Source organism: Podarcis melisellensis, assembly GCF_964234715.1.
Source record: "Podarcis melisellensis genome assembly, chromosome: 3".
Classification (NCBI taxonomy): Eukaryota; Metazoa; Chordata; class Lepidosauria; order Squamata; family Lacertidae; genus Podarcis; species Podarcis melisellensis.
In genome coordinates, this window is record NC_138530.1 from 53323840 (window position 1) to 53341771 (window position 17932).

At 41.5% G+C, this 17932-nt stretch overlaps 1 protein-coding gene across 1 annotated transcript; it reads left to right on the forward strand.

The window, feature by feature from the left end:
- Window positions 1–4413: 4413 nt before the first annotated feature.
- DYNLT1 (dynein light chain Tctex-type 1) lies at window positions 4414–10233 on the forward strand. Its single transcript, XM_081904707.1, has 5 exons — window positions 4414–4581; window positions 6242–6283; window positions 8658–8781; window positions 9053–9130; window positions 9840–10233. Exons 1-5 carry the CDS (start codon window positions 4555–4557, stop codon window positions 9908–9910), a joined length of 342 nt encoding a protein of 113 aa, XP_081760833.1. The 5' UTR covers window positions 4414–4554; the 3' UTR covers window positions 9911–10233.
- The last annotated feature ends 7699 nt before the right edge of the window (window positions 10234–17932 follow it).

Consider the following 17932-nt stretch of genomic DNA (forward strand, 5'->3'; position numbering starts at 1 on the left):
AAAAGGTACCTTCAGCCTCATTACATTTCCAACATTTGTTATTGGGCAGATGGTAAATCTTTGCAAGTTTGACTGGGGTCATGTACCACCTATAGATCATTTTCATTATATTCTCTTTCAGGGCATTACATGCCGTAAATTTAACACCGGTGGTCCATAACTGTTCCCAGTCGTCAAACATAATGTCATGACCAATATCCTGTGCCCATTTAATCATAGCTGATTTCACTGTTTCATCCTGTGTATTCCATTTCAGCAGCAAATTATACATTTTAGATAAATTTTTAGTATTGGATTCTAACAATTCTGTTTCTAACTTTGACCTCTCCTTCTGAAAACCAAGTTTCCTGTCCTGATTAAACATCTCATTTATCTGACGGTAGTGTAACCAATCTCGAACTTTATGCTTTAGCTTCTCAAAACTTTGTAGCTTCAGTCTTTCGCCATCATATTCTAAAATTTCACAATACTTAGGCCAATTAGAGTCCATGTTAATTTTTTTCACTGCTTTCGCTTCCATTGGTGACAACCACCTAGGGGTTTTACTTTCCAATAAATCCTTATATCTATTCCAAACATTATACAATGCTTTCCTGACAATATGGTTCTTAAAACTTTTATACACCTTTACCTTGTCATACCACAAATATGCATGCCAACCAAAACTATTGTCATATCCTTCCAGATCAAGAATGTCTGTGTCTTCAAGAAGTAGCCATTGCTTCAACCAGCAAAAGGCTGCTGATTCATAATAAAGTCTTAAGTCTGGCAGGGCAAAGCCCCCTCTATCTTTTGCATCGGTTAAGATCTTAAATTTTATTCTGGGCTTTTTGCCCTGCCAGACAAATTTAGATATATCTTTCTGCCACCTCTTGAAACAGTCCATTTTGTCTAGAATCTGTAGCGTCTGAAATAAAAACAACATTCTTGGCAATACATTCATCTTGATAACAGCAATTCGGCCTAACAAGGAAAGTTTCAGCCTAGACCATATGTCTAAATCTTTCTTAACTTCTGTCCAACATTTTTCATAGTTGTCTTTAAATAAGTTCACATTTTTTGATGTCAGATTTACCCCCAGGTACTTAACCTTTTTTTCTATTTCCAACCCAGTTTCACTTTGAAACCTATCTTTCTCCTCTTTTGTTAGATTTTTTTCCAGCACCTTTGTTTTCTGTTTGTTCAATTTGAATCCTGCGACCTGGCCGAATATCTCCATTAATTCTAAAACTCTTTTGGTGCTAGCTTCTGGCTGTTGCAAAGTTAGCACTAAATCATCTGCAAATGCCCTTAACTTATATTGTTTAGATCCGACCTGTATTCCTTTTACCAGCTGGTCCTTCCTAATCATGTTTAATAAAACCTCCAGGACCGATATAAACAGTAAAGGGGATATAGGGCATCCCTGTCGTGTACCTTTCTCTATTGGTATCTCATCCATTACCACATTGTTCACAATTAATTTCGCTCTTTGTTCAGAATATATTGCACCTATACCGTTTTCAAACCCTTGACCTACCCCCATCCCATGGAGATTCTTCTTCATAAATTTCCAAGAAATGTTGTCAAAGGCCTTCTCCGCGTCCACAAAGATCAGAACTACCTTCCTATTAATGTCCACCTCTAGCATCTCCAAAATATCTATAATGTTCCTCACATTTTCTGACATATGTCTCCCTGGGAGAAAGCCTGTTTGGTTCTTATGAATCTCCTCCATCAAAACTCTCTTAAATCTTTTTGCTAAAACATCTGCAAAAATTTTATAATCCACATTCAAGAGTGATATAGGGCGGTAGTTTTTAACTTGATGTTTCTCAGTTTCTGTCTTCGGTATAAGTGAGATAAATGCGTCTTTCCACGATTCAGGAGCCTTTTTCCCCTCTAGTATCTGGTTGCATACTTCCTTCAATGGCTGTATTAGCCATTCTTTAAGATCTTTGTAGTATTTTGCAGTCAAACCATCTGGTCCTGGTGATTTCCCCAATTTCGTATTCTGGATGGCACCCTCTATTTCTTGTTCTGTAATTTTTTCATTCAAAATCCTTTTATTTTGTTCTGAAATCTTTGATAGTCCATATTTTTTGACGAATTCTTCTATTTCTTGTTCATTTGTAGGCCCTTGTGCGTAAAGTTTTTTGAAGAAACTTTGAAAACAGTTGCTTATTTCATTTGGTTTATTGATAATTTTCCCATCTATTTCCAGGGATGTCACCGTATTTAACTTTTGCCTCTTTTTCAGTTGCCATGACAGCAGTTTCCCACATTTATCTGCCGATTCAAATGTCCTTTGTCTCATTTGCTTTATCTTCCATTCTATTTCCTGATTCATCAATTCCATGTATTGCGTCTGATGGTACTTTATTTCTCTTAAAATCTCGTGAGACTTCGGCTTAGATCTCAGTTTCTTTTCTCCTTCCTTTATCTGGTTCAAAATCTTTTCCTTCTTCTCATTTTGTTTCTTCCTTTTTATAGAATTTTGCTGAATTAGGAATCCACGCATCACGGCCTTACTTGCGTCCCATACTATTCTTTTTTCCACCTCAGTTCTCAAATTTATTTTTGTTATCTGTTTTGGACGTGTTTGTGTTTGATTGTAGAAACATCTGTAATAACCATAGCCAAACATTCTGTTTTCCACAGCAACCAACAAGAAGCATACTGCCTCTGAATCTGGAAGTCGTAATGACCAATAGCCATTGACTCATTGATTTATCTCGCCCACAGGCAAGGTTAGCTTCCCACACCACCTTCTCGTTCCTCACATTTTGACTCTGATATTGTCGTCAGTCTTACCTAGGCTACTGAAGTGCTTGAATGTTGGAAGGATGTGGAAGTATTCTTGAGAAGTATTGCAATTCTTTTGAAGCATTTGAGGAGACTTCTGTTGAAGCATTTGAGAAGCAAAGCCAAGATAGTAATCTACCCTCTCTGAGGGGGTGAGCTACGCATCCTGGGAAATGAAACGCTTCAAACTCTTTTGCCAAGATAGCATGATAGGGAGGGGGAAACCCAATTTTGTGTATAACTTTTAGTTATTTGTTAATCAATAAGCATAAATGTGATTTAATAAATATATATGGGGGAAATAGTTTTGAAGGGTGGAAAGCTTTGTTTTTGGATTCTGAATTGGGAATTTACAGCTCCCAAAGTATCGTTGAACTGTAACTCTCAATTCATTGGCTGTATTGCCTGGGGTGATCATGAGAGTTGGCATCCAACACCATGCAGGTTCTCCACAGTGCCGCATTATTGCACAAGACCCTATTTTACAAGATGACACTTCCTTCTGTAAAAAAAAAAAAAAAAAATGCCTCTTCTAACATGGTGTCTCCTGAAATCCAGTTTTTGTTTTTTGCTGTGGTGGCCAGTCAGGTGGTACACTATTCTGGCAGATAAAAAGCCTTCAATACTAAGCAGTGAAAGAGGTGATGAGGGCCCTACATTTGCAAATGGATGTTGCGAGTGCTGTTTTTCTAGAAAAAGAGGTGCTGGAACTCACCGTGAACGCCTCCCTTGTTCTCTTATAAAGGCAATGGTACCCACCTGAGAGGTGCCGGAACTGAGTCCGGTGAGTTATGGTTGAAAAAAAGCCCTGGATGTTGCAGGACAACAGAGGCATGGGAGCTGCTACATCTCAGTGTTGGTTATTGTTGACTCCCCTCCATGGTACTGACCTTGAAGTCTCCAGGGGACACCCTTGGATAAGGGCTTTGGGACCTCCCCCTCAGTTCACTGCTCAGCAGCAGTCTCTTTATTCCCCATTATACCATTTCACTGGCTGCTTCCATTTCTGTTAAGGATTTCTATTTAATTTTTTAAAAAATTATCTATAAATTAACTTTGGTCAGACCTCCCTTCTGCACCCTTCATTTTAAGGTTACTGACAAAATAGAAGGCATCCAGAGGAGGGTGACGGTCGGATATGAGGAACCCTGAGCCAGAGACTGCACTCCAGAGGGTCAGACTAGATGTCCTTTTGGGTTCCTAAGTCTACAATTCCGAGACTGGAGGAGCTGGATATAGTGAGCCTGCAGAAAAGGCTATTAAGAGGCGACGTATCATCTTCAAGCACCTGAAGGCCCAGCCAGCATGGAAGATGGGGAGTTCTGGAGGAGCCACTCCTGTATTCTAAATAAAGTAAAATAAGCGAAGAATGTGTGCTAACCCTCCCTCCCCTACGGTCGCTAAAGCGCAGGCTCCTCAGCTCAGCGCGAACCACACGCAAAAAACCCCCAGAAACGGCGACTGGGGGGGGCACTTTCCACACCTCTTATTAAACAACGGAAACCGCGCGCGCTCGCCCTTGATTGCGCAAGCGCGCGCGAGAGAGGGGGGGGAATAAAGAGAGAGCGTAGCTCAGCAACGCTTCCGGTACATTTGCCAGCGTCGGGTGATTGGTTGGGAAAGCACATGAGCGCACTGCGCAGCCGCGCAGCTCGAGCGAGAGAGAAAAGAAAGAAAGAAAGAAAGAAAGCGCTGCTGTCTGCGACCGGCGAAGAGTCGGTTGCGCATGCGCCGCGTTGGAGTCGCTAGGCTGAATTGCTGAGGAAGAAGATGGACGAGCTTCAGTCTGCAGAGGAGGTAACGGTTCCTAAGGACAGCGGCGTCCCTCCTCCTCCTCCTCCTCTTGGCGGGCGGGCGGGCATGGAGGGAAGGGACGGCGTGCCCCTTTCTTCCGGAGCTGCGGGGACCTCGGTGGGGAGGGCGGTGGCGATGGCGGGGTCCGCCCCTTTGCCCATTGTCGGCCACGTTCCCGTTCCTGGAAGGTCGCCTGGCCCTCCTCTCTTGCCAGCCCCGGCGCTCGCGCCGCTTCCAGCCCTTGGGCTGTGACGAGAGATGCCGCCGCCAGCCTGCCTTACAAGCCCCGGGGCAACTTTTCCTGCTGGCGGTGCTGCATCTCCCCGCTCCCCCCGTGGTAGGGATGGCTTGTGCCAGAAAGCGCCGCTCTTCGTGGCACGCGGGTACACGCATTTGGGAGGTGCGCCTGCAGCAAGCCGAATAAATAAATCTCTTGCCGGCTGGTCTAATGGCCCAGGTTCTTGTCCGAAGGGAAACTTCGCAAAATCGAAGAGGGAAGGGAATTTGCCCCTCTTAAAGGAGAAGAGAAGGAAACTGGCAGGTTTCATCTGGGGTGTGGCATTCAGAAGTTACTGTTCCATCAAATCCATGGTTATGTGGCTATAGAAAAGAGATCCTCAGACATTCTTTCAGTGTTCAACTCAATGTCCTAACCCTAATCATGATCAGGTAGTAAACGTGGCCCAGGGTCAAAGGTGAGATGGAGCCTCATGTACTCCTCTCTGCAGATGAGCTATGTGTCTCAGCGAGTCATAAACAAGTATTTCATAAAATTTATATACCAGGATTGAAAAACAAAAAACCACCGACACCTCAAAACCTTTATTATCATTTATAGTAATGTTTATTATATATGATAATAAAAATATAAAATAAAAAAGGGGGGAAGATAAGAGTTGCCTTGATGCATGAGTGCAAGAAAGGCCTCCACATATTTATGAATAGATTGTAAATGGGGAGTAAAGGTAAAGGGACCCCTGACCATTAGGTCCAGTCGCGGACGACTATTGGGTTGTGGCGCTCATCTCGCTTTACTGGCTGAGGGAGCCGGCGTTTGTCTGCAGACAGCTTCCAAGTCAAGTGGCCAGCATGACTAAGCTGCTTCTGGCGAACCACAGCAGTGCACGGAAACGCCGTTTACCTTCCTGCCAGAGCGGTACCTATTTATCTACTTGCACTCTGATGTGCTTTCCAACTGCTAGGGTGGCAGGAGCAGGGACCGAGCAACAGGAGCTCACCCTGTCGCGGGGATTTGAACTGCCAACCTTCTGATTGGCAAGCCCAAGAGGTTTAACGCCACCCGTGTCCCTAAAAGGGGAGTAGTTGTGGCCTTTTATGCGTTCCCTGGCCACCATATATGCCTGCCACCTCTATTCTATAAGTGTTTGAAGGGATGTTAAACATATGCTTTTATGTGACTGCTTAAGAAGTTCATTTGCTGCAGTTATAAGCATTAAGGAATCGCTTGGCACACTTTGCGATGGCAGGATTCTATGTCTGGTGAAGTAGAAACACAGCGTTAGATGCTTAGGGAAATAAATCAAATCTGATTGTTTGAAACATTAGCCTGTTTGTTAAAACTACATTTGTGTCAGTACTGCAAATTGCTTACTTGGTTTAAATGTTATCTCTGGCTTCTTTTTCTCTTCTTTCCCCCTGCAAGACTGCGTTTATTGTGGATGAAGTAAGCAACATTATAAAAGAGGTAGGATGGTGTTTATGCTACATATATCCTCATTCCACAGCACCTGCTATATTTCCACTGCACCCCGTAACTCCCTTTAAAAAGTTAAATATATCACTGCTGCATTGTGGAAAATACACATTGCACTGAATTGTAAGGCTGCAATCACTCACACATACCTAGGAATAGGTCTCATTGAACTCAGTGGTACTTCTGAGTAGACATGCCTAAGTTTGTGTTGTAAGCCCACATTTAAAGTGGCAACATGAGCTATGTAAACAGCCTATTAACACACATTGCAATGTGAATTATTTAAATTTTGCTCCGAAATATGTGTGGGTCTGTGTGCTCATAATTTTGTTATTGGTGTATACGTTTTGTACAATTACATACAGATACATATTATTTCATTTGAAACATTTCTAGGGGGTTGTGACTCGCTGGCTCTGTTTTGTGAACATTTCACCTCTCCAGCTAGTGATATAGTGTCTTAAAAGTATGAAAGCGGCAAAGCAGGGCAGTTCCCACAAGTGAAAGGGATGGGAGGGAGGACCAGAATCTGCAGAATCTCTTGAATACATAGAAAACATTTCTGCATATGCAGATTGTCTCTCCGAGGGGAAAAACCCACTCCCCCAACTTTACTTTATAGTCCCTCATGCTATGTTGAATTCACTCTGGAGGTGACTCCTGATCTGCAGGGATGATTTTTCTGGGAGTATCAAGAGCTGCAGTGGGAAGAGGAGTAGAGGCTCGTTGGCCTTATGTCATACTTTTAATCCCAGCCAGCCTGTATAGAAGAAACAATCTTATTTTGATATCCTCATAGAATTGCATTCATAAAGGTTTTTACCTCTCTTTTTAAATGATTAAGCATATCAGATTTTGGACTTCGTCTTGTAATATGAACTGACTTCTGGCCTAATCTGCAAGCTAGTTAAATCTACTTGAATCACCGTGGTGACATCAGTATTTAATGTATGTACCTTGGCTTAAATGGAGTGGACTGTTCTATTTCATGAGATTCCAACTTCAGGAATAATCTTTTGGTGACTTGCAGCTATAGAATTAACATAGTTAGTAGATTTAGAGCAAATTTACTCTAGTTATGTGTTACCTGGGTACCAGTGTCTTGTTTGCTAATCCTCTGTTGTGGCAACCTTCCTGGCGATTAGTGAAGGCTTAGGAGCACAAGCTAAATATGTTGTACATGCCATTCTTTGTTAAGCAAATATATGATTGGTAACTTACAACTCATCTGTGTAAAAAACCTGCATGCCTCCCTTGCATGTTTTGTGGTGGTGGTGGTGTTTATTACTCACTTTTCACCCTAAAGCCCCAAGGCAGGTTACAGCATTAAAAACATTAAGAACAATTTAAAATAATAGGGCTATTAGGTGCTAGTACACTCTGCTACAGTATTGTTTGCAAACATAGAATCTGCAGGAAAAAGCACGAAAGGACCACAACTTGGTGACATTCAATGAACAGCCACTCCCTTGTTCTCAGTCTTGGCACTAATGCTTTACAGAGTGTGAAATCTATGCCTACAACTGCAGGATAAGACTGAGTGAGCCAGACACCCATTTATTACAGAGGGTATTGATTTTGGCTGTTTAGCCTCTTGTTGCAAGATCTCATTGTCACTCCCTCTGTAGCTTCAGGAGTGGAAGACGTCTTCCTCCCTCTATGTGTTTCTGGTGATACATTAAATGTTGTTCATAACGTTCCTAATATTTTTTAGGTACTGGGGAAAGACCGAAAAGCAACACAGTCCCTGCCTCCATGCTTACAATCTGTCAAACACAGCACAAAAGAGATGAACAGTAACAGGTGCCTGTGCTCACCTGAACACCGTCACTGGTGGCACTGCAGCTCACCATGAGGGGTGAGGTTGGCACACTGCTTGGATCCTAGGTTGCCTCAATCCCACCCCTGCTGCACTCCCAGAACACCAACAGTGCAGTTACTGCCCACAGAGCTTTTTACATGCATGGCCTTCGTAGTGGACATTGTCTCCTACTGGCAGAGAGGTGTGTCTGCTCGACTGTAATTAGGATTGCAGTTGCCTCAGAATAAATATGAGGCGCCATATTGTTGGTTACCTGCCCAAATCATTCTTGCAAAGGTGGGAGGGGGGTCTTTGTGTGTTTGGAACTCTTGAGATTGATCCACCACCTCACAGATGGCAGCTCAAGCTAGCATTTCAGTGATCATTGCTTATCAGTATGACTGTTAATTGGTTCTGGGTTTTCCTTCTTGTTTGATGGTGTAATCTGTGTTGCTTGGAAAAAACATTGACATATTTATTCTAGCTTTTGAAATCAATGCATGCTTTTTAAAAAATTAAAATTCCATAGCAGCCTGGTGGTAATTTGAACCTCTTTGTTTGCAGGCCATAGAAGGAACAATAGGTGGCAATGCATATCTGCACAGCAAAGTGAATCAATGGACTACAAGTGTTGTAGAGCAAATTCTGAGTCATCTCACAAAGCTGGGGAAACCTTTCAAATATGTTGGTAAGTGAATGGGTTTCTGTGCTCATTGTATTATTGTTTTGACAAATGGTTTTGAGTAAAACCGAAAATTAAACTCTAAAATGGAAATTGCAGGTGAGGGGGCAAAAACTCTCGGTGATTAGTTTAATAACTGCTGTGACCCTAAAAGGTCATTTAAGATAAGAGATGTTTACATCGGCATTTAAGGCTAAAAACAGATGTGGATGTAACTGTGTAGCTTATGCCATGGAAACATTCCATTTTCTAACAATACTATATCTTCAATTTACAGTGACATGTGTGATTATGCAAAAGAATGGTGCTGGACTTCATACTGCAAGCTCTTGCTTCTGGGACAACTCTGCTGATGGTAACAAGAATGTTTTAATACTTTGTCTTAGTTTCTCCATTGAAATGTTTCACAAGATATTTGTGTGACTCCAGAAGAGAAAAATCAACACACACCTGTTCTGTGGTAATAAACTTCTAATACTAGAAGTTACAAGTGACCATGGGGCAGGTTGTTCTTGTTAGAAGTGCCTTATTCCCTTATTTCCATAGGGTAGCTAGTAGAGCATTTCTGCTTTAAAATTGAAGGATTGTAGAGTTGTAAGGGGCCCCGAAGAGTTGCCTCTTCCAACCTCCTGTAATGCAGGAATCTCGGCTAAAGCATCCATCACAGATGACCATTCAACCTCTGCTTTAAAACCTCCAAGGAATGAGAGTCCACCATCTTCCACTGTCGAACAGCTCTTACTGTCAGAAAGTTCTTCCTGATACTTAGTTGGAAGAATCATCATCACCAGTGAATAAACATATATGCTTCCTGTGGAAGAATAACGTGTGACTGAATATCGGTATAATGTGGTTCAATAATTTTAGTTTCCACTGCTCCAAATTATGGGATGTTGCCTATGTGGTACGGAGTTGGCTGAGGCTTAAACTTAGCAAGTGTGGCTCAAGATGCAATAGATCTGTTCTATGTGTTCTTTAAATTGAAAGCTATGAATTTTATGATCTGATGTAGTTCTTCTGTATATAGTATGGCCACCCTGATTGACTGACTTCTCTTTTTGTAGGAACCTGCACTGTGAGATGGGAGAACAAGACTATGTACTGTATTGTCAGTGCCTTTGGACTCGCAATATAATTGCCTTGGAATTCTTCAGCCTTTGTGTCATCCCTTCCATTTCATATATCCACTAAAACTGTGAATTCAGTGAACAACTTTGTTTTTAAAGAACTTCTGTCTTCTTCCTGTGAGAAAATGGGGAAGCAATTTCTATGCTGTTACATAAACACATCACCTCTTATCCATATCAAATCACTCTCTGTCTTAACACTTTAAGGACTCTTTTCTCAAGGTGCTAAAACCTGAAACATGCTGCACTTCTTCAGCTTTATTGCAACTGGTTTGAATAAGACTAATTTCACACAATGCTTTTGTTTGTATTAAATTATTGAAGTTCTGAACTTGTGTATGTGCATTCATAAAAGCTGTACATTCCACTAGCGTGAGGTTAACCTCACATGCCTTTAACAGCTTGGCCCTAATGGATCATTGTGAAGTAATGGGGATGCAGTTATTCCTTAAGCACTCGCTCAGCTGCTTAGTCCTTTTGGGGGCTTCTGTGGTACCCTAAAACTCCCAATAGAGCCACCAAAGCTCCAGTTGTTTACACTAGACAACTGTAGGTATTTTAAACATTCCCATATAAAGTAACTCCAGTTTTAATGGCAGCCAAAACTTTTAGGTGCATGGAGGGGCTAACAGCTAATTGCTCCAAGGTGCATAGTTCTCTTTAAAGTAAAATTGAGCTTTATTTTTTTAAAAAAATCAGTTTAGATGGCTCTTTGCTCCCTGATCAAACATATAATAAGTAGGAGCGGCCCCAAGTTAATTGATTGTAGAGAAAGTACTCCTTATTTTACTCCATTCTCAAAATGGGAGACCAGCACACCTCACAGAACAGAGGCAAGAAGCAGCAGAATGTTGATCCATGCTTGCCATAGCACAGGGCACATCCTTTGAATGTAAAAGATCCAAGGCTCCATCTCAGGGATCTCAAAGTAGGATAAAGACCCTGTTTCTTAGTACACAGAAGCTGTCACTTAAGGAGTGAACTGACATTTGAGAGCCTCTTATTGAGATGGTAGACTTGTACCAACCAATCAGAAATCCACTTCACTGTAAGTTCTCCTGGAACAGTAAATTGGGCTAAATGTTAAAATAGCCACATAATAAGTATTCCACACACCCCAAAGAATTGCCAAAATGCAATATTTTTCATCAAAGTGTTTTTCAGAACACTCCAGAATGAGTGAGCTGTTTTACTGTAAAGTGAAATTGACTGTATTGCTGCACTCTGCTTAAGTGTCTGTATAATTAAGTGGTCAAAAACAAGAACTGCAGTTTCCAACTAGTGGGATTGTTGCTAGCGTTTGTGAATGGACCATAGCACAGTGGGAGAGGTGCATGCTTTTCATGTAGCTTCAATCCCTGGCATCACTCATTCAGTGCTTCTTGGGTTGGCAGGGCTGGGAAAGTCCTCTGGCTGAGACTAGATGGAGAACAATTGTGTGATACAGTATAAAGAAGCATAATTTGTTCAGTTGGGACCCCTGGGAAAACTGAGTAGGACAGACTAATGTTAAATAGCATGTTACTAAAATAATTGTTTAGTATTTATGGCCTCATTGTGCTCCAGAGTTTCTGAAACCACAGGGTATTTAAAAGCCTAAGAACAAAACATACTGCTTTTCCATTAAAATAGCAAGCTTATCTGAAAAATTCAAGCACACAGGTGTTCGCAGGTGGATGAGAGAATTCTCCCCACCCCCACTCCAGGGCCAACATAGGCCCTGCAAATCCATATCGGCAAACTGACGTTTTTCTTTGTTTATAAACTCGTGCTCATTGGCAGTGCTCTCACTGCGGCAGTTTCTGGGGGAAAGGCAGTGGTGAGACTGGACCCCGACAATTGCAGCATCTATCATTCAGTTGCAAAGTTGGTGGCAGTTCAACAGCATGCACTTCAAGAAAGATTGTTTGCCAGTTATCTTCGCCGGGAAAGAGAAAGGGGGCGTGCACCCCCATTTATTGTCCTTGAGCACTTGGCAGAGTTTGGTGCGCATGCAAGTGAGGTTCCAGTACTGTGCCTGCTCATACCTCAGTTCCATCAAGTAGCATCAAGGGCCTTCTGCTTGTCCCCCTGGAATTTTGGCTGGTTGTCCACCATGCTTCCTGAAGATATTTAGAGTCAGACGTCATTATTTTGAGCTGTGTCATCATTTGATGTCACTTTTTTTTCCAAATATAGACAACAATTTTGTTTTCCTCAGATGCATTTATATCTATTTCCATAAAATTCAGGTCAATGAAAAGACAGTGAAATTGAGAGTTTTTTCATCCAGAAGCCAGAGCAGTTTTAGCTTATCTATTACATACCACCAAATGAATTTCCATACGCACACATGGAAATAAACGTGCCACCATTTATTGTGTATGGGGAGGAACAATACTGAGATAGGCACAAAGGTTCTATATAAAACTTTATTGTGAATGCATTGGATTGGAACGTAATTTTACTATGCACAGTCTCCAAAACATCTCTGCGCCCAGTAATTTACTGAAAGTAAACTGACTCTTAAATTCCTGCTCAGGGAAAGTTAATCACCAATGTTGCTAGTGCCCCATCATTACAAATAGCATCTACCCTGAAGCATGAAGATGACACATTAAGGTACCCCATGCATACCCTTCCAAAAGCAAAATTATAGTTACAACTTTTCATTAACGTAAACATATACTATGAAAAGGTTCTAGCCACGTTTTGGTAGAAAATATTTTCTAGAGGTTTATTTCATTTTACATCTATTTACAAATGTTGAGTTCAGTTGTACAGTAGCATAAGGAGCTTTTCATATCAATTACTGGCACAATTGGAACATATGGCTAAAAATGCAACAGATGTGACTACATCATTTAAATGCAGTAATGGCCTTGGGCACCATTTAGAACTCTCATTGTAAGTAAGGCTTTGTACCTCATGTGGGAGTAAGTCTGATCGACCCAACTTGGACTTGCTTCTGAGTAAGCACGCACAGGATCAGGCTGCAAATTTCTTGCTAAACTTCTTTCAATGTACCTTTATGTAAACACAGATTTCCTGTTCTTTGGCATGATTCTACTGGGTTTACACTTATGGCTGAGCCAAGATTACTCAGAAAAAAATTGTTTTCCGTGACCCTTTCGCCAGTGCTTTTTTCCCTCCTTTTCTATAATCTGTAGAAATCTTTGCTTGTTTAAACTTGCCGCCCCTCAACCTCAGCGATATTATAGCACAGCCACATCTGATTGGCTACAAGACAGTATGGCATCTTCCTCCTTCACTATCTCTGGCTGGAAGATGATCACTTATGTGACTAAGCCAGGAAGAAAGAAGTGGTGGGTGGGTGGGAAGATCCTAAAGCAGCAGCAGGGAATCCCACCACCAAAACCACTAGTTTCTATTTAAAAAATTGAGAACACTACAGGCTACTTTCCCTGAAGGCGGAAACTGAAGGTTGCAGCAGACAAAACACAAGATTATAGCTTGTCTGAATGTTGACCACAGTCCTAGTTACATTACTGCCTCTTAGCTTTACTGGCACATCGAAATTTTAACCATAAAAGCCAGTGTGTACAAACTGCATATTTACCTAAACAGCGCTGCAACTGACAATCACAACTGCTAAGGCAAAAGTGATCCATGTTAAACAAGGGCAAAGATAAAGTAGGCGAAAACTACAAGCACTTTGGGGGAGGGTACACCATATGTGGGGCACGGAGGGCAATGCTCATATTTTCTTTAGAGATGTTTTTCACCAACAGTGGGCATCAGCAAGCCTTTTTACACACACTACAGAAGCCATTTCAAAAGCAGCAACCTCTGCCAACAAAAAAGATGGGACACACATTTTTTTTAAAAAAAGAAAAAACCACAACAAAACAAAATATATGCTTTGTAGTGGGCGATGTTCTCCCACTGTAGAAGAATTACTGCTGCAGTTGTCCACTGGGAATTATTTTATTTGATGAGGGAATCTAGCTCATATTCACTCAAAAGCCCAGCTGAAGCAAAATTGCTTGGCAACTGATCCTTGTGGAAGCCAACTGAACACCATATCCAAAGGCACTTTCATTAACAGCTCCCTCATCCAGCTGCAGGGCAGTGATTCCCAAATGTTTCCCCCCATGGACCACTTGAAAATTGCTGAGGTTTTTGGCAGACCTCTAAATGGTTTTTCTGCTTGTAGCAATTGTAACGTGCAGTACTACATTGCTGGATGCTTTTAAACTGCATTTTTACAGACCCACTGCAGACTACCTGCATGAAGCTTGTGGTCCATGGAACAGAGTTTATGAAGCCCTGCTAAAAGGAAAACAACAGCTTTCCCAGCGACTCTCCTATTCAAAGGGAACCCCTTAGCAAAAAATAAAAATACAACACACCTTGCTCAATTATCATATCTGTGCAAAATAATTCCAATTAATAAACCTGAAAATAGTCTCTACTACTACCTCGTGTTTCCCTCAGTTTGCAAAATGACAATTTTAAATGTTCTGGGTGTTTAACACTGAGCATTTTAAACAAGTTCCAATGTGGCATAAGAACAAATGGCACTAAAAGTGTAATGGGAAACACAGCTGGATGCTTGTTCCTGGGACTCGTCAGATGAGTGAGATTAGTGGAGACAAATGCAATAGTAGCCTTCAATTCCTAAAGTTTAATGAACTTCAGGGACATTTAATTAAAAAATTAATTCTCAGTTATTCCTGAGAAATAACTCAGGAATTCATTTATTTTCTCCAGAACTAAGGGAAAAGGTAACTTAAGTAAAATTGAGTGATTGTTCTGTAAGGGCAAGCATTCAGACTTTGTAATGACCCCGCCCCCTCTTGTCCCCCTGAATATTGTTCTGCAAGCAGAAGTCCTCACACAGGGCTGACAGGACTTATTAATTGAATATCACCCTAGGTATTTAAAATGTAGAAGAAAAACCAACAATAATTTAAAAGAATATATACATCAAAAGACAAGTAGTACAATTTTTCCACATGATTACTAGGGGTCAATATCAAGCAATATAAAAGATTAGGAAAAATACACATCTAGTTTCCAAAGTTTTACAATGTATTTTAGGCAAAGTCATACTCAGATCCACTGAAATCAATGAACAAGTTACTGAAATCCATTGATTTAAATGGGTCTACTCTGAGTATAACTAACATTGGATATTATCCATAGAATATACTCCATGCCTTGGTTTTAATTTGCTGTTAAAAACAACAACATTTTACTAAATACATATTAGCACTCTAACTTGCTGATTGCCACAGAACAAAACATCTGAAATGGTTTATCAGAAACCTAGCAAAAGCAAACTATTACATTTAGATGATTATACTAATATTATGTCTTGTACTTTTGATATGCAAAGTGCATGACACTCTTTCGTAGCTTTAATATCAGTGTAGATATTTACTTTCAAAAATAGCCAAACAAATCCTTCACAGTGCCATAAATTCACATGTCACACTAAGCCAAACCGTGGTTTAGGACCAACAAGCTCCCAGAATGGGGATCACAGCTGCTTTGCTTGTCATGGCTCATTTTGCTGCTGAGCTAAGCCATGGTTTGCCTTATCGTGTTGTTCAACCCAGAGGTCATGGTTCAGAATACGCAGTAAGGCAAACCATGGCTTAGTTCAGCAGCAGCAATAGCAGCAAAATGATGGGGGGAGCAAAGCAAATGGGACCTCCTCAGGAGGCTGTATGTATACACTAAGCCATGGTTTGGCTCAGTATGATGTGCAAACTGGGTCAGTTTATTCGTAGCTTGAGGTATCAATCACCATATACTTGTCTATGGCCAGGATTCAAAGCGCTGTGTTTTTTTGCAAGTACTAACCCTTTCCCAGAGTAACTCCTTGCACATACTGAAGAGCCAATACTGAGAAAGTCCCCCCCCCCACATCAACTCTCTCATATACCCACAGAGGAAAGTCCTTTCCACTAATGCACAAGGTTCTTATTATCCCAGCCTATTTTCCTAAAAAACAGTAACAGCAGAATGAACAAGTAACTACAGGTAACTTGCATCTGACGCTTATTTAACAGGCACAGTCTCAGCATTATGCACGTTGCCCAAAAGTGGTGCAAAAATGGCAGGCACAGGGGGAAAATAAGAAAATGGTATGCAAGGGGGAAAGAGGGGGCATGAGAGCAAGGAGAAAGAGCCAGCAGCCTTCGTAAGAGTGTTTAGGCATAGAAGGGGTGGTTGCAGAGGGTGATCAGAGGTGGCCAGAGAGACTTGTGGAGGGGTTTGGAGAGACAACTAAAGGGTGTGGAGAAACTTCAGACTGCAGAGTTAACTGAGGGCCAAACAGGTATTGACTGCTGAATTGCTAAAGGAACTGGTCAGCTCAAGTTCAGTATGCGAGGCTGATGATGGAGAGCATGGGTCAGCAAGTTGGAGCCTACAGAAATTTTCTCAACTTTTCTACGCATATGATCTGATCCCTCCATGGAATGCATCCCCAAGATCATCTGTGGGAATACAGACATTCTGAGAGCATGCAAGGAAATGTTTGACGAGCCCAAGAGACAACAGCAGCACCTATCAATCACCGTGTTCCTCACAAAGAAACTAGCAACAGCAGATGTGCCCAGGCAACCCACCTCTGGATCTGAACCACAGCCAAGCACTTCTTCCGGCTACCAGTCAACTCTCCAGGGTCTTCGTATCATCTGCAGCAGCATCCAACAAGGGAAAGGATGCACAAGACGAAGAGCCACATTCGTCCCTCACCAGTTAAGTGCAGTGATTTTAAAAATGGTTGTTGAACGGCTTGCTAGGGGTCTTTTGGGGCTTTACACAATTTTGCTTGTACCTGCGATGGCTAGGAACGCGACCCCTGCATAAGATGCAAGTTACCTGTAGACTGTTTCTGCAGCTTGAATTATGTTAGGACAAGGTTTGCCAAGCAAGAGATGCAAATAGCAATTCAAGTGTGACCAGCAGAAATGCACTGAACTTTTACATTCAACTCAAAAAGGGTCTTCAGTCCTTGCATATTGGTCATTTTTGTTTTGGTCAGTGATATAACAAAGTGTTTCTGCAAAGGGAACCTACTGGAGTTATTTATAGGCAGGAACATGGGCTTGAAAAAGCACATGAAAATACTGACAGCTTCTGTGAGGTAGGAGGGCTATCCACGATTTCCCCATCATACTATTTTAATAAATCCATTCAAAACCAAAACTACCAGGGTGGGAGAATAAAGAGGCATTTCTCAATAAACTGTGATTGGAAGCACCATTCTGCTAAACTGTATCAACTTCAGTAGTGCACATTTCCAGCATGGGTAAGAATGGAATACACGAAAGCTGCCATTTTAGGTGTGTCTGAAGATGAGCTAAAAGAAATGCCTATCGCAAAACAGAACCCAAAATGGCTCAGATCATACCTTTCATTGAACCAACTACAGTCAAGTACACACATCACAACCACAACATGGAGGCTTCACCACACCATTGCTGCAATGTGTATAGTGGCTTGGTCCCATTGTATGCACGCAATGAGGATGATTCATTCCATGTTAGCCATTGTCTTCTGCATATGTGGCAGGCATCGTACAAAGGCTGTTCAAGTAGCCTCCACATGGTCATAACATTCCGTCACGTTCCAACAATTATTGCAGAACTCTGAAATCTGAAGACTTCTCTGTAATTTGAAGGCTCCAATTTACTTTTCTGGTTCAACAAAATGGATCATCCACCATTTTGGATCGTGCTCAGTTAAATGAAGAGAATTTCCTACCCAAATATCTCCAAGAGCCCACCTAGGTTCACATCCAACACATAATGTGTTTGTGTTTCTATACTACTGGCTATGAAATACCAAACTATTTAAAACACCCTTATTCGGGGGGAGGGGGAAAACATTTACAGAATTTAAGGGAATGTGTGTTAAAATTATATATTGTTCCCTCTTAATTAACAGCAGCAAGCAGCATTCAGTCATCATTTACACAGGCAGAAGACACTCAGGTGCAAGGCTATGCCTTTCACCGAATGTGACTGTTGTTTTAAGATAAAGCAGCCTTAGAACACCTTCTTTCTCAAATT

Bases quoted from the DNA above. Each gene is read 5' to 3' on its own strand.
- DYNLT1 (XM_081904707.1), top strand. From the start codon at position 4,555: ATGGACGAGCTTCAGTCTGCAGAGGAG. The intron at 8,782-9,052 runs GTAAGTGAATGG...TTCAATTTACAG, and splicing joins GAAACCTTTCAAATATGTTG to TGACATGTGTGATTATGCAA. The intron at 9,131-9,839 runs GTAACAAGAATG...CTCTTTTTGTAG, and splicing joins CTGGGACAACTCTGCTGATG to GAACCTGCACTGTGAGATGG.